The 20043-nt window shown below is 45.5% G+C and overlaps 1 protein-coding gene across 3 annotated transcripts in view; it reads right to left on the bottom strand.

The window, feature by feature from the left end:
* Itga9 (integrin subunit alpha 9) overlaps nt 1-20043 on the bottom strand; it is a 314925-nt gene that overhangs the window by 97072 nt on the left and 197810 nt on the right. For all 3 annotated transcript variants that reach the window (XM_052723820.1, XM_052723809.1, XM_052723831.1), the window contains one exon: nt 8028-8178. In XM_052723820.1, the coding sequence (XP_052579780.1) occupies nt 8028-8178 (151 nt within the window). The remainder of the gene's footprint in view (nt 1-8027; nt 8179-20043) is intronic.

Below are 20043 nucleotides of genomic sequence, written 5' to 3'. Positions count from 1 at the left end.
TTTTCAAATTGTGTATGTGTGTGTGAACACATGAGTGTAGATGCACTTGGAGGCCAGAAGAGGGAGGTGTCGGACCCCTTGGAGCTGGAGTTACAGGTGATTGGGGGCTGTCTGATGTGGGTGTTGGGAACCGAACTTATGTCCTCTGCAAGAACAGCAACTGCTCTAAACCACTGAGCCACCTCCAGTCTCCTTCCTCACTGCCAACCAAGTGTGTGTGACGTGTACGCATGGTGTGATGTCAGAAGACGATTTTGTGACATCTGGTCTCTCCTTCCACCATTATCCGGGCCCTGGAGATCCAAATCAGGTCACCAGGCTTGCTCAGCTCGTGAGCCATCCGAGCCCTCTCCCAGACCTGTTTTTAATGGTTTACTGATCTTTTAAGTTGTCTTTTGTCCTAGCTTAGCAGTTTGCTTTCATGGCTCTCTCTCTTTTTTTTAAAGGTACTTTGTTGTCTGGTAAAAAAAAGATTTAAAATTCAGAAGAAATGGGTAAATACTGCTCCACATCTAGTTGAAGGTGGGATCCAAGAGTTTTAATGCTCACTTCTTAAATCCCTCTCACAGATCTGCTGTGGCATGGTGGTGGGAAACATTCTTAATTGAGCCTTGCCGAAGTTACAGCTTTACTGACATTTCTCAGGCTGGACTGGAGCCTCCCGTTCAAACACCATGAATACACAAACGAAGCTTTTCATGCCAACGAAAGCTGAGCTCTGCCTTGGAACATAGACCACACTGTGATTGGAAGTGGACATCTGGGGTTCTCCATCATTTCCTGGTGCCCACGGCCACCAGAAGGGCCAGCAGTCACTGGGACCTTCAGTCTAGGCTATCTCTGTGGTGCCAGCACTCAGGCAGGACTGACAGGTAACACGTACCGGTTAGGGATTACAGTCCTGGTGCTCTCCTCCACCTCCTCTCAGCCCATGACAGATAAAGGGCAGGGTCTTCAGAAGTAACCCAAACAGGAAACAAGCACCAAGGAGAATGCAGGGTAAGAGCGGCACCTGGACCAGGGCCAGGTGAGGAGCACTGCTTGGCATTATGCAGGAAGTTCAAGGTAAAGTCACCAAGGGGCTCAGGGCACAGGATTAAAGACAGGAAGGGGGCAGGAAAGACTTATTATTTTCTAAGTATTGATTTCCCGAAGGGCTCTCTTACAAGGGTTAGCAGTGAGTTCATTCATCATCTTAATGGCCAGCCCAGGATGACTATAAACATCTGAGGGCTGCATTTTACTGGGGGCTACTATTAACTTGATAAGAGACACCGGAGACAGTAGAACACACGGCAATCAGCAGATTCTGCGGCCAGGGGAGCCGCAGAGGGAAGGAAAGCCATCTGTACTTTCTGACATACCGACGGATGGGGTGCACTTCTGCCCCGGCAATGCCCGACTCCTCAGCTCCAATGACATGTCTTGCTTTATTCACAGGCACAGACATAAAGGTTCCCACACTGAACCTTCCGCCCACGGAAGGGTCAGGTACCTCCTCAAATATAAAGCTATGCAAACACATTAAGTTTCCAAATCCTCTCTCAGTTCAGATTAGAAATCCGATAGGTTTTTATCATCTGGCGCCGTCTTGAGTCACTTGCCTTGAAAGTGAGAAGAGAGATTCCTGAGAGAAACGGAACACCCATTCCGTGGTGGAGGTAGATATTACTGGGAAGACTCGCTTTACAATCAAAACAAACTCACCTGTCCTGATGCCACTTGTCATAAAAGAGTAAGCTGACCTGGTAGTTAATGAAGACTCCAAAGCCCAGCCTGACTGGAAATTCAAACCATTCACTTCTCAAAAACAGCAAAAATGAGCTTCCTTGGTATACTACCATGCCCCTCCTTAGGCCTTGTCATGGGAGGAGTAAAAGGACCCAGAAGCCATCCCCTCACCTCAGTCTCTCAAGGTGATTAGAAGATGAAGCAGTAAGTAACTCCACAACCAGACTCAGTGACTGATGACAATGGATTGTGAACTAAGCTCTAGGCAGCTTGGCTGTGCTCTGCAAGTGTGATGGGTGAGGTCTGTCTCTCCCACATGAGCCCATGACCATCGATTCTTCCTCATGCCTCGGCCTTCCGACACTCCCATCACTGAATCCTATCTTCCCATTTCTCTGGCCTGACGGCACTTCCTGTAAGATGTCAACGAGGTTGCCTAGCATCATGAGAGTATTGTGCTGCATATCGCCAGCCCAATAAAAGACCCAAGTTCAAACCTGGAAGCACAGTTTCTGCTAAAAGTGTATGGCCTTTGCGCCATCACAAAGTTGGAGAAATCGCAAGCTGAACCGTCATAAGGTGGGAACCAACAGGACACCGAGTAACTGATGATCTGTATTATGTACTCACATATGTTGGGAGTCAGGAGTCTACCACACCTTATATACACATGCTTGGCATAGGCCCCACTCAATCCTTAACACATGTCAACATTATAGTGCAAGAAATTGTTACCCTGGACCCTGGGTCATACTGATCACCAGAGAGAGAGCTGGAACTTCTGTCTGCACCTGCTAATCACCAGTGCTCACTTTCCCCCCACTTCACACTTTACATTGTAAATGCAAACAGTGCAGACTCCAGCTTAGCTTCTGCTATCACTCCAAAGCACAGATTTCAGCCTAAAAGTCATCAGCTTTAAAAATGACATGGATGCTACATTTGGGTTGACTTTTCCATTCCCTTCCATCCCCTACACACACACACACACACACACACACACACACACACACACACACAGCCTCCAAATGCTAATATATTTGGCTAGTTAATCTGTTGCCAAGGGGAGGATGTGAGATGCACCCAGGATGTGAAAAAGGTTTGACCAGTAATGCAGAGTCACAAGACAGACAAGCAGGTTAGGGCACAGAACTAGTGCATATGAGGAATAGATAGGCCAGAAGTCTAGACCAGTGGCCTACAGGCTGGATATGATCAGGGGACATGTTTTGTTTGGCTTATACGACACTCAGAAAACATTTTAATTAGCTGCCAAAGTAACATAAAAATGAAGTTCTGGTTTTTATTGAAAAATAAAATCTGGCAGCACTAGTTAACACTCCCACTTCAATTACTGGGCTACTGAAGTGGCTGACCCATGGGTGACATCGGAACCCTCCATCTTCCACAGAATCTACCATATTCTTTTCCATACCTGGACACTGTCACCTATTCTCACACCTGCCTTGTCCAATTCCTGGAACTGTGAAGTGTTCTTTAAGCAGAACTCTAACTTACAACTTCCAGGAGCTTAGGAAGTGAGACTCGCATCTGTCAGAGTGCCTCACTGATTTTCCCCTGCCAGACCTAGACCTCTGCATCTGAGGGCACCGTTTTCAGAACCAAAGAGGTCATGTTGGCATGTGCATGGTAGTTCTGATGTGCTGGGGGGTGGCCTCCCAGGGGGTCTCCACCCTAATCCTTAGACCAATGAGTCTCAACTTTCTTATGTTGAGACCCTTTAATACAGTTTCTCATGTTGTAGTGACCCCCAACCATAAAGTATTTTCATTGCTACATCATAACTGTAATTTTGCCACTGTTATGAATCATAATGTAAATATCTGTGTTTTCTGATGGTCTTAGGTGACCCCTGTGAAAGGATCGGTTGACCCCAAGGGGTCACGACTCACAGGTTGAGAACCACTGCCTTACAGAGTATGAACTTCTGCCTTTTCATCCCTAGGGTATATTTACCTTTACACTGTTTCCAGAGTGGCAAGAGTAAGCCCCTCCCACACCACAGTAGCTGACTGAACAGCCTACTTGCCCTTTCCTCTCTTTCATCTTTCAAATAGACCCAGTGCCCTCAGCTCCTTGCCTCCAGGTTGGCATCTGGGAGACACAAAGCAAGATGGCATCTCACAGTGTGGAAGCCTGGAGTGCCATGGTCTGCATCAGTCATTCTGTAGCTGTGATAAAAAGCTATGGCAGCACGCAATAGAAGGAAGTAAGGGTTCATTTTGATGTATGGTTCTAGAGGGAGTGATTCCATCGTGGCGGGGGAAGGTTTAGCAACAGGAAGCAGGAGCAGGAATCTGGCTGATCACATTTCATCCACACACAAGAAGCAGAGGAAATAAATAGGAAATGGGATAAGGATATAAACCTTCACATCTCACCTTCAGTGACACACTTTCTTCACCAAGGCTGTACTTCCTAAAGGTCCCATGACCTCCCCAAAGACCACCACCCACTGAGGACCAAGTGTTCAAGTCTCTGGGCCTTATGGCAGACTTTTCTCATTCAAACTACCACATGGTTAGAAGATGGAATGTCCTCCCTAGATTTGTGTGTTGAAAGACTAGTACCTAGCTGGTGACTATTTAATTTGGAGGTGGGGCTTAGCTTGAGGAAGGAAGTTATGAGGGAGTGTGCCTTTGTAGGTGACACCTGTCCCCTCTCACTTCCCAACTCTCTGCTTCTCATCTGTCATGAGGGTGGACAACTTCCTATGCCACATGCTCCTGCTGCCATAATGTTCAGCCCAAGTACATGGAAACAAGCAACCATGGACCGCGAGCCAAAATAGAGAATTCCTCCCTTCACACTGCCATCTTAGGAAGTTGGTCACAATGACTGGCAACTAATACAGGAAGCCCGTCATTGCCATTTTGACTTTTCTCTTGGTAGAGCGACTTTTGTAATTTCATGGCCAATGGCTGCTACCCTCAGTGCCCAAACTTAGACTGGGAGCTCTCTTGCACCTAGATGAAAGTTTGTTCTTTCAAGCCCTGTCTGTTTCCATCGTGTTCTGGAATGCCTCTTCCCATCATGCCTCTGAGTCCTCCACTCCACAGGCCAGCCCTCTTCCCATCATGCCTCTGAGTCCTCCACTCCACAGGCCAGCCCTCTTCCCATCATGCCTCTGAGTCCTCCACTCCACAGGCCAGCCCTCTTCCCATCATGCCTCTGAGTCCTCCACTCCACAGGCCAGCCCTCTTCCCATCATGCCCAGGCCTCTCCTGTTGGGTTCCCTTGCTGTCTTCTGCCTCTCTCTCCTGCTCCAGGCCAGCTTCCCCGATTCACCAGCCAAAACACTGGGACCACTCCTTGTCAACCCTGCTCACAGCACATTTTTCTGAACCAACCATAAGCCCTTATCCAAGGATTCTGCCAATGTGAGATTAACTGTCACAGCAATGATTGGCTCTACCTTGGCACACCTGGACCTCACAGCAACTTCTCAGCATATCCGTATGGTAGTTAGTATCTTGTATCTTAACTATTAATTATCTTAAGTATTTGATGACATGCCCCAGTAGGCTGGGAGCACCCTGGGAGCAGGGGGTATGCCTTATTCCTATCTGTCACCCCTAGTGACTGGTACAGTCTTCGGCATTTAATAGGTACTTAGTAACTGCTATCCAAACAAGTCCCATGCAGCCAGGTAAGAAGCCTAAATAGATTACACGAGCTGAGATTTGGGGCAATATTCATTGATACACGGTGGAAGGGATGACTCTTGTAATAATAGCCTCAGTCATGAACGAGGACTCATTCAAGTGTGTAAACAGGCACCATGAGCTATGAGTCTGGGAGAGGGGGTACCCAGGAAGGATTGGGCTCAGGCTGGCCTTGTGGGAACAGCTGAGGAGTCTTAATGCCATCCTGAAGATTGTGAGGCAGAAGGAGGGACAAAAATCTAGCTTATTCTTGAAACGGTACTGTTATAGCTGAGATCAGAAGGCTTATTTAAAAATTTTAAGAAGATTTTATTTTGTACATGTGGGCATTTGGTCTTGTACCACATGCATGCCTGGTGCCCACAGAGACCAGAAAAGGGCAACAGATTGTCTGGGACTGGAATTACAGATGGTTGTGAGCCACTAGGGGTTCTAGGAATTGAATCTGGGTCCTCTGGAAGAGCAGCCAGTGCTCTTAACTGCTGAGCCATCTCTCCAGCCCCAGAAGGCTCACTTTTAATTAAATTTCTGAATTATATATCTACTGTGGTGGTAATTGTTCTATACTTATGTTCAACTGAAATGAAGTATCTGTAAAATTGTTTTTGTTTCAGCCCCTATTTTTAAAAATATATTTTATTTTATGGGTATATGTGCACATCTGAGCGTATGTGTATGTATATATGATCCAGGGGAGGCCAGATGAGGGATCCCCTGGAACTGGAGTTCCAGTGGTTGTGAGCCATCGTGAGGGTGTTTTGTAAGAGCTGTAAGTGTCTTGAGAGCTGAGCCATCTCTCCAGCCCTGTTTATTTCAGCCAGTGTTTACTCGTCATTACTGTATTGTTTTACTGGACAGGAAGTAGGGGCATAGGGGGCGTAGCTATGGGAGGCTCGTGTGCCCATTTCTGAACTCCTCTTTTTTTCCACAGTGAGTGACAGAAACTGGTGGGGAAATTCTCCAGCAGCCTCCTCCACCTTGAGAGGAATGGAGCTAAGGTGTGTTACCTCAGGTTCTCGGAGCTCTGCGAAGACCAAGCCCGTGTGGTCCCTGCTCATCCAAACATTCCTCTTTCTTCCTTTCTCTGTCTTAGCTCCTTGCTCCCACACAACGCCTCATGAGGTTACTCTCTAGGCAAAGGGACGTTCTGGACGATTTACTTTTTTTTCTCTGATAATAATCTTTTAAATTTTATTTCCTCTTGAATTAGGTTTTTCTTGGTTTTGTGTTTTAGAATCTTTTTGGTAAGATTCATACAGAACCTAGTAAAGTCCATGTGTTGTCCATGTGGTAGAGTGGGTGAGCTCCCTCGGCCGCCCGTCACTACATACCTCTAGTGCAGGTAGAGCTGAGCCAGACCATTTCTATCCCAACTGAACCTTGAAGAATGATTGTCATGGGGGGCATCTTTGTTTCTGTCACTGTGGCCATCTGCTTTTCTGGTTGGTTCACAGAGCTACAGGGTGTCTACCCTTCCCCTACTCTCACAATAATGCTTACAACATCATGAGGAGCCATGATATCTTGTCAGCTTTCTGCCAAAATGAAAGCTAAGATTCTCTAGGCCAAAGGTTTTCTAGGTCACCGGGACTCAATGGCAAAGGAGTCAACCTGATTCAGCCTCATTGTCACCACGACCAGCGATGGTAGCTATTGACTCATCCCTGTGGCCTTTTCAAGTACACTGTCCTCGAGTGACCCCAGCTTTTGTCTAGAACTGATGGGTGACTAACTAATGCATCAACACTGTCTTTCACAACCTCAATGGGCAGTGCAAATGCCTGAACAGAAGGCCTCCTACGTGCTCAAATGTGTACCTCAGGGTGCCATGAGCTGAGGACCAGGGGGACGGTTCCTCATGAAGTGATTCAGGTTCCATGTGAACACCAGCTCCCTGAGCCCAATGCCACCAACAGAGAAAAGCTGCAAACATCCGAAAATCTGCTGCCAGAGCAACTGGGTAGAATGGGGTCTCTCCTGCCCAGGCCTGCTCCTCCTTTCTCAGGGGGTAAGTGCACTGGGGGGCATAAGGGAGGGAGAAAGCAACAGACCCCCTTCTTTTGGAATCACATTCTATAAACTTCAATTCATTTGAGTAAGTGAATTGGCTCTACCAAAAGTGCACTCAACTAATGGAAATCATCGAATTTCCTCAATTCCCTCCAATGTGGCAAGAATAAATATGTCAAAGTATCAGCTGACACAGATGCCCATGTAACAGAGAGCATGGAATGTATTGTTAGTGATCATAATCATGACAAGCAGGAATCCATCCATATGTATTTTCACAACTACTGACACAAAACTGAAATTTTATAGAACATATATGTGCGGGGAAATAACAGCTGTAGCTGCTCAGAGAGAGCCAGTCCACAAGAGAGAAGGGACGGAGTACAACATAAGATAGATGCTCTCCAGGGTACGTATTCACGGCTGATACCTGGGCCGTACCAGCAGCCTGCTTAGTCCAGGATGAAAGCCGATTTCTAGTAATTCCAAGTTCCTTATAAAGGAGTGGCCTTTGTAGAATCACTGCATGACCCATGCTACAGAGCAAGTCAGCAGGTGTATTAGATGGCAAATGGCTCCCCCTCAGGGGACTCTCCTTACCTTCTGCCACATGTTGATGAAGAAGAGTTCCCGAGAAATATTGAAGGATACGTTGGCATCATAGGCATCGTCCCCAAGGTTGGAGATGGAGATGTTCAGAGAGATATTCTTCACAGCCCCCAAAGCTAGGTATGGGGTTTTCTCATCAACACTGCAAAGAAAAACCAACAGCAATTAGTATTCTTACACTGACAGTGATGTAACAGGGGCGCCAGCAGGTAGTGTGGAGGTGTTGGGAAATGGACGACAACTCTCAGGAGCCCCATCCACTAGGCACATGGCCTTGGAGACCAGCACCCATGGGCCTCTGGTGTTTTGTTTTTGTTTTTTGTTTTCCTTAGAACAAGGGCTTCTATGCTTTTGAACTCACTGGACTGGCACATGGCTCACAAGAAACTCTGTACATCACACTTGGAAAGCTTAAAAACATTTAGAAAGCTTTATGTGAAATTCATTCACTCAGTGCTTTTGAGCAGATCCTGTGTTTTTGTCCTCTTAGGTGTGATGTTTAGTGTTGACTGTCAATGTGACGCAATCTAGAACTGCCTGGGAGATGGCCTCTGGGCATGCCTGTGTGGAGTGCTAACTGAGGTGGGAAGACACTTCCTCATGTGGGCGGAGCTCTCCCCTGGGCATGGATTGCAGACTATGAAACAGAGAGCTGAGTACTAGTGCTCATCTCTGCTTCTTAGTGCAGACACAATGAACCATCGCTCTTAAACGCCCGCTATTGTGACTTCCTGCCATGACCCACTGTAACCTGAAAGTGTAAGTTAAACGCCCTCTGCTGTGACTTCCTGCTATGACTGACTGTAACCTGGAAGTGTAAGCCAAATATACCCCTTAAGCTTCTTTGGTTAGAGAATTTTATCCTAACAAGAGGAAAAGAAAGTTAGACCCTAAAAACAGTAGTATATAACTTCAAGGAGATAGAAAATGCATATGCAAAGCAAATATTCATAACCAGCTGGAGAAACCTTGGAGGGAAGGAAGTAACTGATCTGGAGGAGTAGATGCCATTTTTAATACAATAGTCATGGAAGCCTCCATTAGGAGGTGACCTCACTACAGAACAGGATTTGCAGAATGGAGGGCTTCCCAAGGAGGGTCTCTGAGGTGGGTACAGAGCGGGCATGTTCAAGGAAGAGAAGGAGGCCACAGAGGATTGCCAGATTCTATAGGTCCTAGTGTGTCACCATCAAGACCTTGGTGTAAATATGATACAGACGGGAACCCCTACCAGCTCTGAGCTGAGAAGTAATGACTCTTGGGGTCCATATCAGGAGGAGGCTCCTACTGGATATGATGGAAATAGTCTATGGAGCATGCTTGAGAGAAGTTGGGTGAGGTGTCTCCTGCAATAAGTCAGTTGGAAGAAGGGGAAAGGTCAAGCCAGGCAGGTGCAGCTGAAGTATGGAGAAGAGCCATGTTGGAGATGTTTCTAAGGTTGTGCCAACCTTGGATTTTCCTGAATTAGATGAGGGATGTTAGCAGATGAAGAGCCGATGGTGGCTCAAGGGCTTGGGGATTCAATAACTGCATTTAGGGCTGCCATTTAGTGAGATAGGAGAGACTGTATGTAGAGAAAGCTTAGCAGAGACAAAGCAGATGCCTGTTGCAGTTTATAGGAAACACAGAGACAGCTTGATACATGAGCTGGGAGTTGGAGGAGGCATTTGGGTTGGAGATCTACACATGGGATAAAGACGAAGGACACCAGAAAGTGAGTGCAGAAGAAAATGCACTTTCTCAGTTAGAACCTGAAGAGGAGACAGGTGCAGCTGGGTCTGGAGGAATGTCAGGCTTTCCAGCATGGAAGTAGGTCCAAACAGCAGGGGATTAGAACTGATGACTGAAATGAGTTACATAGCAGGGCTTCTTAGGCTTTCTCTACTTGTGAGCCTTTATGACTCGCTTAGTTTCGTTCACATTGCTGTGATAAAATACCCCAATAAAGCAACCTACAGGACAAAGGGTTTATTTCAGGTCACAATTTTAGTTTTCAATGTGGAAGAAATATAAAACACCTAACGACACCACCTCCTCAGTCAACAGCAGACAGAGAATAAATGCATGCGTGATTATTACTCAGCTCGGGTTCTCTCTTACCCAGTCCAGGACCTAAACCCTGATAATGGTGCCACGCACAGTGGGTTGGGTCTTCCCAATCAATGTAATCAAGACAATCCCCCACAGACATGCCTGCAGGCCAACCTGATCTACACAAATCCTCACTTTCCTCCCAGATGATTCTACAGTATGTCACGTTGACAATGAAAACCAATCAATACAGTGGCTTAGAAGTTTTTACATGACCCTGGGTAAATAAATGTATGAAACAAGTATACAGTTCAAACATTTACTGGTAACAAATCTATTTTAAGATAATTCTTTGGTATACATATAAATTGAATATTTATTAAGGACTAAAGCAAGTTTGTATACAAATGACATGGGTATGATTTTCTGTGTAGCACAACAATCCATGTACACACTAATTTGTGCTGCTTATATAATCATGGGTATGTGACTAAAAAGTGGACTTAGTGAGTCATAAAAAAGAGAACATGAAATTGGGAGGGGTTGGGGAGGTAGGGGTGTGTCTGGGAAGATTTAGAAAGAGGAGGGGGTAACTATGATCAAAATACATTGTAAACACGTATGAAAGACTCAAAGGATAAAGATATTATTTAAAACAGATTTAAAATATACTCATTTGAGACATAGTAAAGGGTAACGGTAGGAAATTATTAAAAGCTTTTGTTTTCTATAATTAAATCATTATGTTTCTATAAAAGCAGAAATCATGGTATGTACAGTAAAAAAGCTATGATCTGTAAGAGAGTGGCCTCTACTGAACGGACGTTCAGGCAGCATTCTTTGGCACCATGGCGTGATGGCACATTCAGTACAGAGTCCAGAATGGTGGCACTACAGAGAAGTTAGGTGGTGTAATGTGGGTGAGCATTGTCAGAGACATCTCAAATCCACATTAAATCGTAGTTATTGTGAGTTCAGAAACCTACCACTACCAGGATTTTGCAATCCCATGTTCAGCTAAAAAAAAAACCCGAATTGGGTTGTGACCCACACTTAAAGAAGGTTGATGTACACAGAGGTCACTGGTGACCTTGTTATGAATTCTACGAGTGAGTCAGGGCAGAAAGCCTGACTGGAGTGAGAGGGGAGTCCATGAGAACAGTGAGTACAGGTGGGTATCGGGAGGTGTTCCTTTCAGTTAAGTGGAATGGAGAAACAGGATAGAAGCTACCAGGGAAGTGGGCTGTGGAGATGATTTTTAAAGGATGGCAATTATAGGGCATTTGCACGTGAATGGGAAAGATCCCTCAGAGAAGGCACAATGAGTGAGCATGGGACAAGGGACAGTTGCTGGTGGGGCCTGGCGAACACATGGAAAGGCTGGGGCTGAATGAACTGCGTGGTACAGCTGCTGAGTGCGGGTGGAGAATTCAGGCTCCTTTGTACTTGGCATTGAAAGTGACTCAGAGTCAAAGACAGGGAGAAGAGAGAAGGGGAGGATGTTGGGTCGTGGCAATGGCAGGGAGAGTGGGGGAGTGAATGGGCCAAGGATGATAACCATGGGGATGAAGACGATAACAAAGATGAGTACCAAGTCATATAAGCTCTGGGCAAAATGAAGTCACTCCAGTGGGATATGTAGAAGCCTCTGAGAGTCTGTGCAGTGGACAGTTGTTTCTCTTGGCTGTTTGGCTCAGAGACTCTACAATAGATGTGAAAGGTACATCAACAGATAGGGAACAGGTAAAGCTGTGGGCACCTGAGTAAGAAGTCTTGTGATCTAAGGATGTTTGTTCAAGTGGCCTTACTTTGGTGATAATGCTCCCAACCACAGCTCTGAATTTTCAGGGTTTCACAAGGACATTATGGTCCTGTGATTATCTGAGGTGGCTGCAGAAGGTTTGAAGACCCAGAAGACACTTGCTTTGTTTCCTGTTGAAGTTGGTTGCCCCCTCCAAGCTCCTTGGAAGCCTCATCTAAACCAGCTTGTATCTTTCCAATAAACTAGACTTAAATTGACTGGTATATGTTATGTGGTCTGCAGCAATTAACATAGCTAATACAACATGCAAGAGAAGAGAACTATTCAAACACTCAACAGGCTACTATTCTTTGAAATATAGACTTTGGAGGAAGGAACCACCATTATCCATCTCCGGAAAGAAGCCCCCTCTCTAGTGCGTCTGGCATGCCAACAAGAAAAACATGCTCAACAAGACATCTGATGGCCTTGCTTTGGAAGCAAGAGCTCCAGGGATCCAAACAAGATGTGAAAAATTAACTTAGAGAAGAGTTTTAAATTCTTGAATGGTCTCCAATGAATTAAGACCTTGACCCCAAGCTATTGTGGCAATGATTTATTATTGTTGGCCACTCTGGTTTTAAACAATTGATGGGTTATTTCTGTCCCCATTTGCTTTTGTAACATGAAAGGAAGAATCCTCAGACCTTGAATTATGAGACAGCGTTCACCTAGCTTTATCAAGAGAAGGACCTGCACACACTCTCAGACGGCCAGTCACCTCAGAGTGACCAGTTTCTGTGGGATATTAAACAGAGAGACCACAGAGGTAGGCACAGCACCACAGGCGAGAGAGCTGCCGCCTCAGTGTCGTAGTTCACAAGACTAGTCTCTTTCTCCCATGTATAAATGCCAAGGAATCAGGCCAGGGACATCTGAACTTATGCCAGGCCCCCACAACACGGGCCCTTGCCACTTAATCACACAGTAAGGTGACTCCTGGGTTTTCATGGTCAAGTGATTCCAGCTTGGTCTGCAATTAAGGAAAGCCAGGCACCTTCCAGGGTAGAAGTGAACTGAAAACTTTTTAAAAGAGACCTCAAAGTTGTTTTCATTCTTTCTCTAAAGCTAAAACTCTATAACCAAAGCCGTAGGCTGCTGCTCGCTAAGTTATTCTTAGAAATGAAAGGAAAATAGAGTTTGCAGCATGGGGCCGGGTGCTGTCAAACAAGCCTTTCTGAAACTTCACAGGAACTGGAGAGTAACGCTTCCAGAGAGGAGGAAATCACGAGGCAGAGAGCTAAGGGGGCTGGATGGGAACTGAGGGCCTCCCATGTCTACAAAGCCTTCTCCTCTCCACTGTCACCCATGTCCTTTAGTCCCGTCTGCCATGGTGCCAGGAGTTCTTCTTGATGTGGTGTGAATAACATATGTTCCTATTGTGAGCTCACCAGCCTCTTGAATTCTACTCAGCTCTACACTTTACCAAGGTGGCTACATACTAATTTTTAAAATTTTAAAGAATTTTCATACATTTAAACAATTAAACATGATCATTTATACACCTAATTTCTCTTTTCAACTCCCCTACCCAACTTCATACCCTCCTTCTCTCTCTCTCTCTCTCTCTCTCTCTCTCTCTCTCTCTCTCTCATAACTCACTATTGCTGTGACAAAACACCACAACCAAGGCAAATTATAAAAGAAGGCATTTAATTAGGGCTTACAGTCCAAGAGGGTTAGAGTCCATAGCCATCATGGCTGGGAGCATGGCAGCAAGCAGGCAGGCATGTGACTAGAACATTAGCTTACATCTTACATCTAATCCACAGTCACAAGGAAGGAGAGGGAGAGAGGACGAGAGATCACTAACTGGGAATGGCTTTTGAAACCTCATACCCCAACCTCAGTGTAACACCTCCTCCAACAAGGCCACAACTCCCAATCCTTCCCAAACAGTTCCACCAACTGAGGACACAACATTCAAATATATGACCCCATGGGGCCATTTACATTCAAACCATCACACCCACTAATCCCACTTGGCATTGTCTATATGTGTAAGGGTATGGGGCCAGTGATGTGAAACAAACTTCCAGACTTGCCATGGTTACGGTACTTATGACGTCACACAAGCTGTGGTTACCTGCACAAGATCAATCTGAACCAAATTCCAGCATAGGTGCCGAAGATTCTCTCCAGGCCCCAGCCCTTACTGAGGAGCTACTGGCAGTTGATAGCCAGCTCTGGGGGAGGGAGAATCATTGTGTTTGTATGTGTGGCTACTGGTAGATCTCACAGACTAATTTGGGACAAGGAACTGTGCTTTCACCATGAGGGTCCAACAGCAGAGGACAGGAGCCCTTGTCTTGGACTGCCCATCACTGCACTCCAAGGGGCAGAATTGATTCTGGCACCAGATTTCTAAGGGAATATAATTTCCTGACATATAATTAGGAAGACTGTTCTTCAACAAATGAGAACAGCAGTAACTGTCTCAAATGGAAACGTTGTATGGGTAATTTAAATCTTCAGTGAGAACGTCAGAGGCTGGCCTCTCCCAACGGAGTTCTATGAGCCCCACCATTGAATGGGCAAACAGACACCCCCAACAACTCCACGGCAGACCATCAGCTCAACCTTCACATTTCCCAGAAGGAGAAGCTGAGTCTAAGAGAGGACCCACTCAGCTGAGGTCACCCAGCCATGCCGGGTCTGAGTGGAGCTAGTGTCAAATGCCCTTAGCTCTCCTGCTGTGGCTCTCAGATAATAAACTCCATTAGGAAGGGCTCTGGCAAGAAAGGTTCTTTTAATGACATCTGAATAGAACAGGACTCTGAAGAACAGCTTCTAGACAGCCCTGCCAAGAGTTTCAAACAATTGTGCACAGTCTGTGCGCCAGACATTCCATGGGGGCTTGTTTATTTATTGAAGAACAATCTTTTTAATTTTCAAGGAACTTTATCCTCTGATAAATTTTCCCATTAATTCTAATTTGCTTGTGCAGCCTTTTAAGTGGGTCATGTTCTTTTGAACATAGATCTCCTTGGTATTTTCACATGAAAAACATATTAATAGTCACCAAAAGATTTAAACTGGACTGTTTCTATAAGGCCCATCTTCTAGCACTTTCATAGCTTAACGCACACATATTGCTTATTTTTTTATTAAAAATTCCTCCATAACATATCTTTGTTATATATATGTAATATATATATATTATCTGTATGGGTGTTTTGCCTGCACGTATGTCTGTGTATTGTATGCATACCTAGTGTCCATGGGGTCAGAAAAGGGCGTCAGTTCTTCTGGAACTAGAGTTACAGACAGTTGTGAGCTACCATTGGGTGCCAGGCATTGAACCTGAGACCTCTGGAAAATCAGTGTTCTTAACCGTTGATCCATCTCTGCAGCCTTACTAATACATGTTAAAGCATCTAATGCGTTACTGGGTTCACAATTCTCCCCAATGCCAGGTGTTGCTGGAGTTGCGTGAAGCCCTGGGTTCTTCGCTGCACTTGTTCACTGGCCTCGCTCCTTCCCTACAACACGCTGACCACCCAAAGCTCCTCACTGGGTAAACTCAATGCATTTACGTTATCAGCGACTTGTGCTGATCCTGTGGGAAGAACTTCCCTCCTTCTACCCAGATAAACCGCTCTGAAGATTCAACAGGAAGGAACTAAAGTGGCTGAAGGACGCTCAATGATTGATCCTCTCCCCCCACCCCCCACTGGATAATTTTAAATGTTCCTAAAGACCTAAACTGTGACTTTACCTGGAGGTATAAGCCACTCACCATAAAACAGGCTTTTTCTTGCTGCCGGCATCGAAGTGGCCTAAGTGAAGGACGCTAACCATGCAAGGTTACTAAGTGCATCCAAGTCAATTATATCCATCAAAATTATCGCTAAAGAGAATTTTCCAATTACAACTACAGGAAAAATAAAGTAAATCAAATTGGTTACTTAAAAAAAACATCAGCTTGAATGCTGGGGATGCGGCTCAGTGGTGGAGTGCTTGCCTAGCATACGTAAGGCTCCAGGCTTAATCCCAGCACCGGAAAGAAAGCCACAGTGATGGTATTTATCTCTTAAAAACACTTGTAAATTATCGAGTGGGGTGAGTAGGGAGGGGGATCTGGAAGAAGCTGGGGGAGGGGAAGGAATATGACCAAAGCATGTTGCATGAAAAATTTATAAAATAAATAGCCTTGTGAGTACTGAGAAATGCCAAAGAAGAGAAGGCATTTGCGTGAATTTTCCCACAAACAATGTTTTTAATTTTACCTAAATCTGATGTCCAAGGCTTACACATCAGGCAAGTGAATACCATTCATCACATGTAATATGCTGGGAGAAAGAAGGCGAGCCATGAGCACATGGAGAACAGGAACAGCTTAGCATGGGATACTTGAGGAGACAGGTTTGAGAGCAAGTGATAATTTCAGGAGTGATCTCTAAAACTCACCTAGGGAAGGGGACACTGGGGAACAGGAAACTGTTGAGAGCTATGGCAGCAAGCCAGTGACCTCTCTGGGTACCCAGAACTTCATCACTCTGGAGAATACTCAGGAACCATGAAAAGCACAAGCCTCAGAGCTATCTCATTAGGGATGAGGAACATCTGTGCACTTATTCTGGGCAGTCACTGGTTGAGGGCTGTCGTAGCAAGGGGAGGTGTCACCCACTCCAAGCACCTCTGATGGGCAGAAGAGATGCAGTTCTTGGTAGCAGAACCAGGCCGGAAACTCAGGGCAGGGATAGAAGGGATCTAGAGAGCAAGGATTCTGTCTGCTATGAGGTCCTCTGCCAGTTTTCTCAACAGGAAATAGCCAGTGGGTGAAGCCTGTCACTAGAAAGAGACTGCCACCAGCTAATCCTGGTACTTATGAAAATGAGGGGTCCAGGCTTCTATAGAAGGAGCCCTAGGTTCTGGGTAACACATAAACTCATCTTTGTGGTCCACAGGCAATTTCCACAAGGGTACACCCCAGGTACCACAGTTTCAGTCTCTTTTCTGTGTGTTCAAGAGGGAGCACATGTATGTGTTTGTGGGGGCAGAATCATGAGGAGAACCGGAAAAGTTCTGAGAGGACAGCGTGGAAACCAGCACTTACAAGTAACTGACATCCTGATGCTGGAAAGAGAATGTGACTTCTATAGTTACTCTACATTGCTGTGATAAGACGCCATGACCAAACACAATTTGCATGCTTACTTTAGCTTCTGGTTCCAGAAGAGAGTCCATAATGACAGGGAAGGCATGGCAACAGGAACAGGAAGTGGCACTAGGACATCTCAGCCTCACACTGGAAGCCGGGAGAGCGACAATGGGAAGCAGGACAGGCTAATCCCCAAAGCCCGCAGGTGCAAAGCCCCACCTCCTGAAGATTCCATAACCTCCCCAAGCAGCGCCCCTACCTGGGGACTGAGTGTTAACTAGAGAAGCCTGTGGGGGACACTTCACTCTCCAATCACAGCATGGGTGACAGGAGTGGGACTTCATTGTATTGAATACATGAAAACGTATTCAAGTCGTTTTCATGTTTTACTTAATAATGGGCTCAAAGAGAGTATGAATACTAACCCTATACTAATAACCATGTTATTAGAGCATATTGTTATAATTATTCTACTTTACTGTTTATACATAAAGAAAGAAAACATGGTTTATGTGATGGCCATTCTTGGTTCTCAGCTTGACTACATTTGGAATTAACTAAAACTGAAATGGCTGGGTATGCTGGTGAGGGATTTTTCTTGATTGAATGATTTAAAGTGGGAAGGCTCTTCCTAAATCCAGATCATCTGAGGTGGGGAGGTCCACCTTAAACCTGGGCCCACACCTTCTGCAGTCAGCTTACATAGGGACACGGAAGACAGAAGCCTTTGCTCTTCGCCTGCTTGCCCTCACTCTGACTGGCGAGTTCACCCTTCACTGGTATTAGAGCCACTTCTTTGGGATTCTGGCACATACAGAAGACTAGCTGGACATCTAGATGTATGTACTGAACAAATATTGGATTCTTGGATTTTCCATCAGAGACAGCCTTTGTTGGGATAATTGAACCATAACGTGTAAGCCACTATTAAGTCCTATATACACGAATACGTATATTCATTCTATCAGTTTTGCTTCTCTAGAGAATCCCAACTAATACAGTTTATAAGGTGTAAGTTTTATTATGGATTCAGGCATTCTCTACTAGCCTTGGGACATATTCCCTGAGGATTATGTAGGATGAGTACAACTTTCATATGTATGCCTTTTATATCCTCAACAATGCATAAACCCAAACCACTATCACTAAATAGAATATATTATGTACATATGTAAATGCCAACTTTCTCCAACAGTGAGCTATGCCGCATAGCTTGAGGCTTTGCATCTGGCCATGCTCTATGAAACCTTTCCAATCTCATGGATCAGACCCACAGGGTACTTAGCTCCAGCTGGAGATGGAGGACTCTGTAATGCTCTGATGTATTTATTGCTTGTATATATTTATATTGCTATTGTACTTATTGTATATAGTTTTTCTTATATTAGTTATAACTTTTTATTTGTTATTTTTATTAGACAAAAAAGGGGAAATGTGGTAATATTTTATTTGTATGTTAATAAATAAAGTTTGCCTGGAGGTCAGAGGAAATAGCAAGCTGTTTTCAGCAAACACAAAAGTCAGGCAGTGGTAGCACACGCCCTTATTCCCGATCACTTGTCAGGCAGGGTGTGAGTGTGTGTGTGTGTGTGTGTGTGTGTGTGTGTGTGTTCAAGGTCACACTAGGGAACAGAGCCAAGCATGGTGACACACGCCTTTAATCCCAGTACCAACCATAGAGACCTGGAGGTCTGTACAGACAGGCAGTAACAAGGAAGTGAGGTAGCTGGGCTAAGAGCCAATGAGAGGACAGAACAGCAAGGCAATAAAAGCCTGGGTAGACAGGAAGTCGTGGCATTTTGGAAGCTACAGAGCTGGTGAGCTAAGGTGGTTGGTGGCTCTCACTATTTCCCTGATCTCTAAGGCTTTCACCCCTATATCTGGCTCCGTGTTCTTTATTTAATATGACTGCTTAGAAATTCATCTACACCTCACCAATACTTGCAGTGGGTTGGAGAGATGGCTTCTAGGACTGAATGTCTGGACTGGAAATCCATTTATACGAAGGTAGAAATACTTTTTACTCCCTTAAATACACCCACCTGGGCCAGTGTTATAGTAAAACATGTTTACTAAAGAGAAATGAATCCAAACAGTGGTTCCCCCAGCAAGGTTCAGAGAAGTACAGTCAGTCCACATGACTTCTGGCCATAGCACCAGCTAGCTCATCCTCACTGTAGGGCCAGGACTTGATCAACAACCTTGTTTTCTTCTAATGAGGAGACTCAGCTAGCCAGAGGCCCCACCTCCACCCTGTCCCCTGGACCCTCTAGGTGACTCAAGTGATTCCTGTCCCATCTGTGTAAATGTTGAAAGAAACGTTGCTTCCCCGATAGCAGAGGAATTCGGAGCCTCATCAGCCTAAATTTACCTCAAGAGTTTCTGGAATCATGAAGTCTTGGGACATCTGGAATGAATCAGGTTCATTCCCTGTAACTACTAGATTAAGGACTAAAATCCTTTGGTGGGGGGAGGGCGCAGAGGCAGAGGAGTTCCCAAGATCTGTGGGCTGTTTGAAGGTCTGATGTCATGAAGGAAGCAGGGGACTGTGTAGGAATGCCTGCCTTGGCCCAGCCAGAGGCCCACTACCACACCACAGTGTCACACACACCTGTGCTGCTTGGGTAAGCCTGCCAGCCTGATGACTGAAGAGATCACGGCCTCTTGACAAGTATTCCTTTTAGGGGACCATGTTTCCCAATGGGTGACATCAATGGCAGCAGATTAAAAAATATATATATATCCTGAAATGGCAAGTTTTCCTAATGGTACATCTTTCCTGCTGTGAAGTGAGGTGGCCACAGGGGAGCAGGAGCCCTGAGCTCTTTCCCCCTGGTCTCTGGGTCCCCACAGGTATGACTAGGTACATGCAATGCAGCTGCAGCCACCCAGGCAGCCCCACGTGTCCTCAGTGTGGCTGCCCACACATCCCACCACAGCAATTCCCTCCTCTCTGAGCCTGTGTTTTCTTAAGTTCGCAGAAGCTCAGATGGAATTCTCTGTGTCCTTAATGAGCAGAGAACAGGACGGCTGTAGGTGTCCCCACAGGGACCGTGGCTTTTAAGTTTGGC

This window comes from Peromyscus californicus, unplaced genomic scaffold, assembly GCF_007827085.1.
Source record: "Peromyscus californicus insignis strain IS unplaced genomic scaffold, ASM782708v3 Scaffold_11__1_contigs__length_118956290, whole genome shotgun sequence".
Taxonomy (NCBI): Eukaryota; Metazoa; Chordata; class Mammalia; order Rodentia; family Cricetidae; genus Peromyscus; species Peromyscus californicus.
Note: the sequence above shows the minus strand (reverse complement) of the source record. Positions and strands in the feature narration are given on the sequence as shown.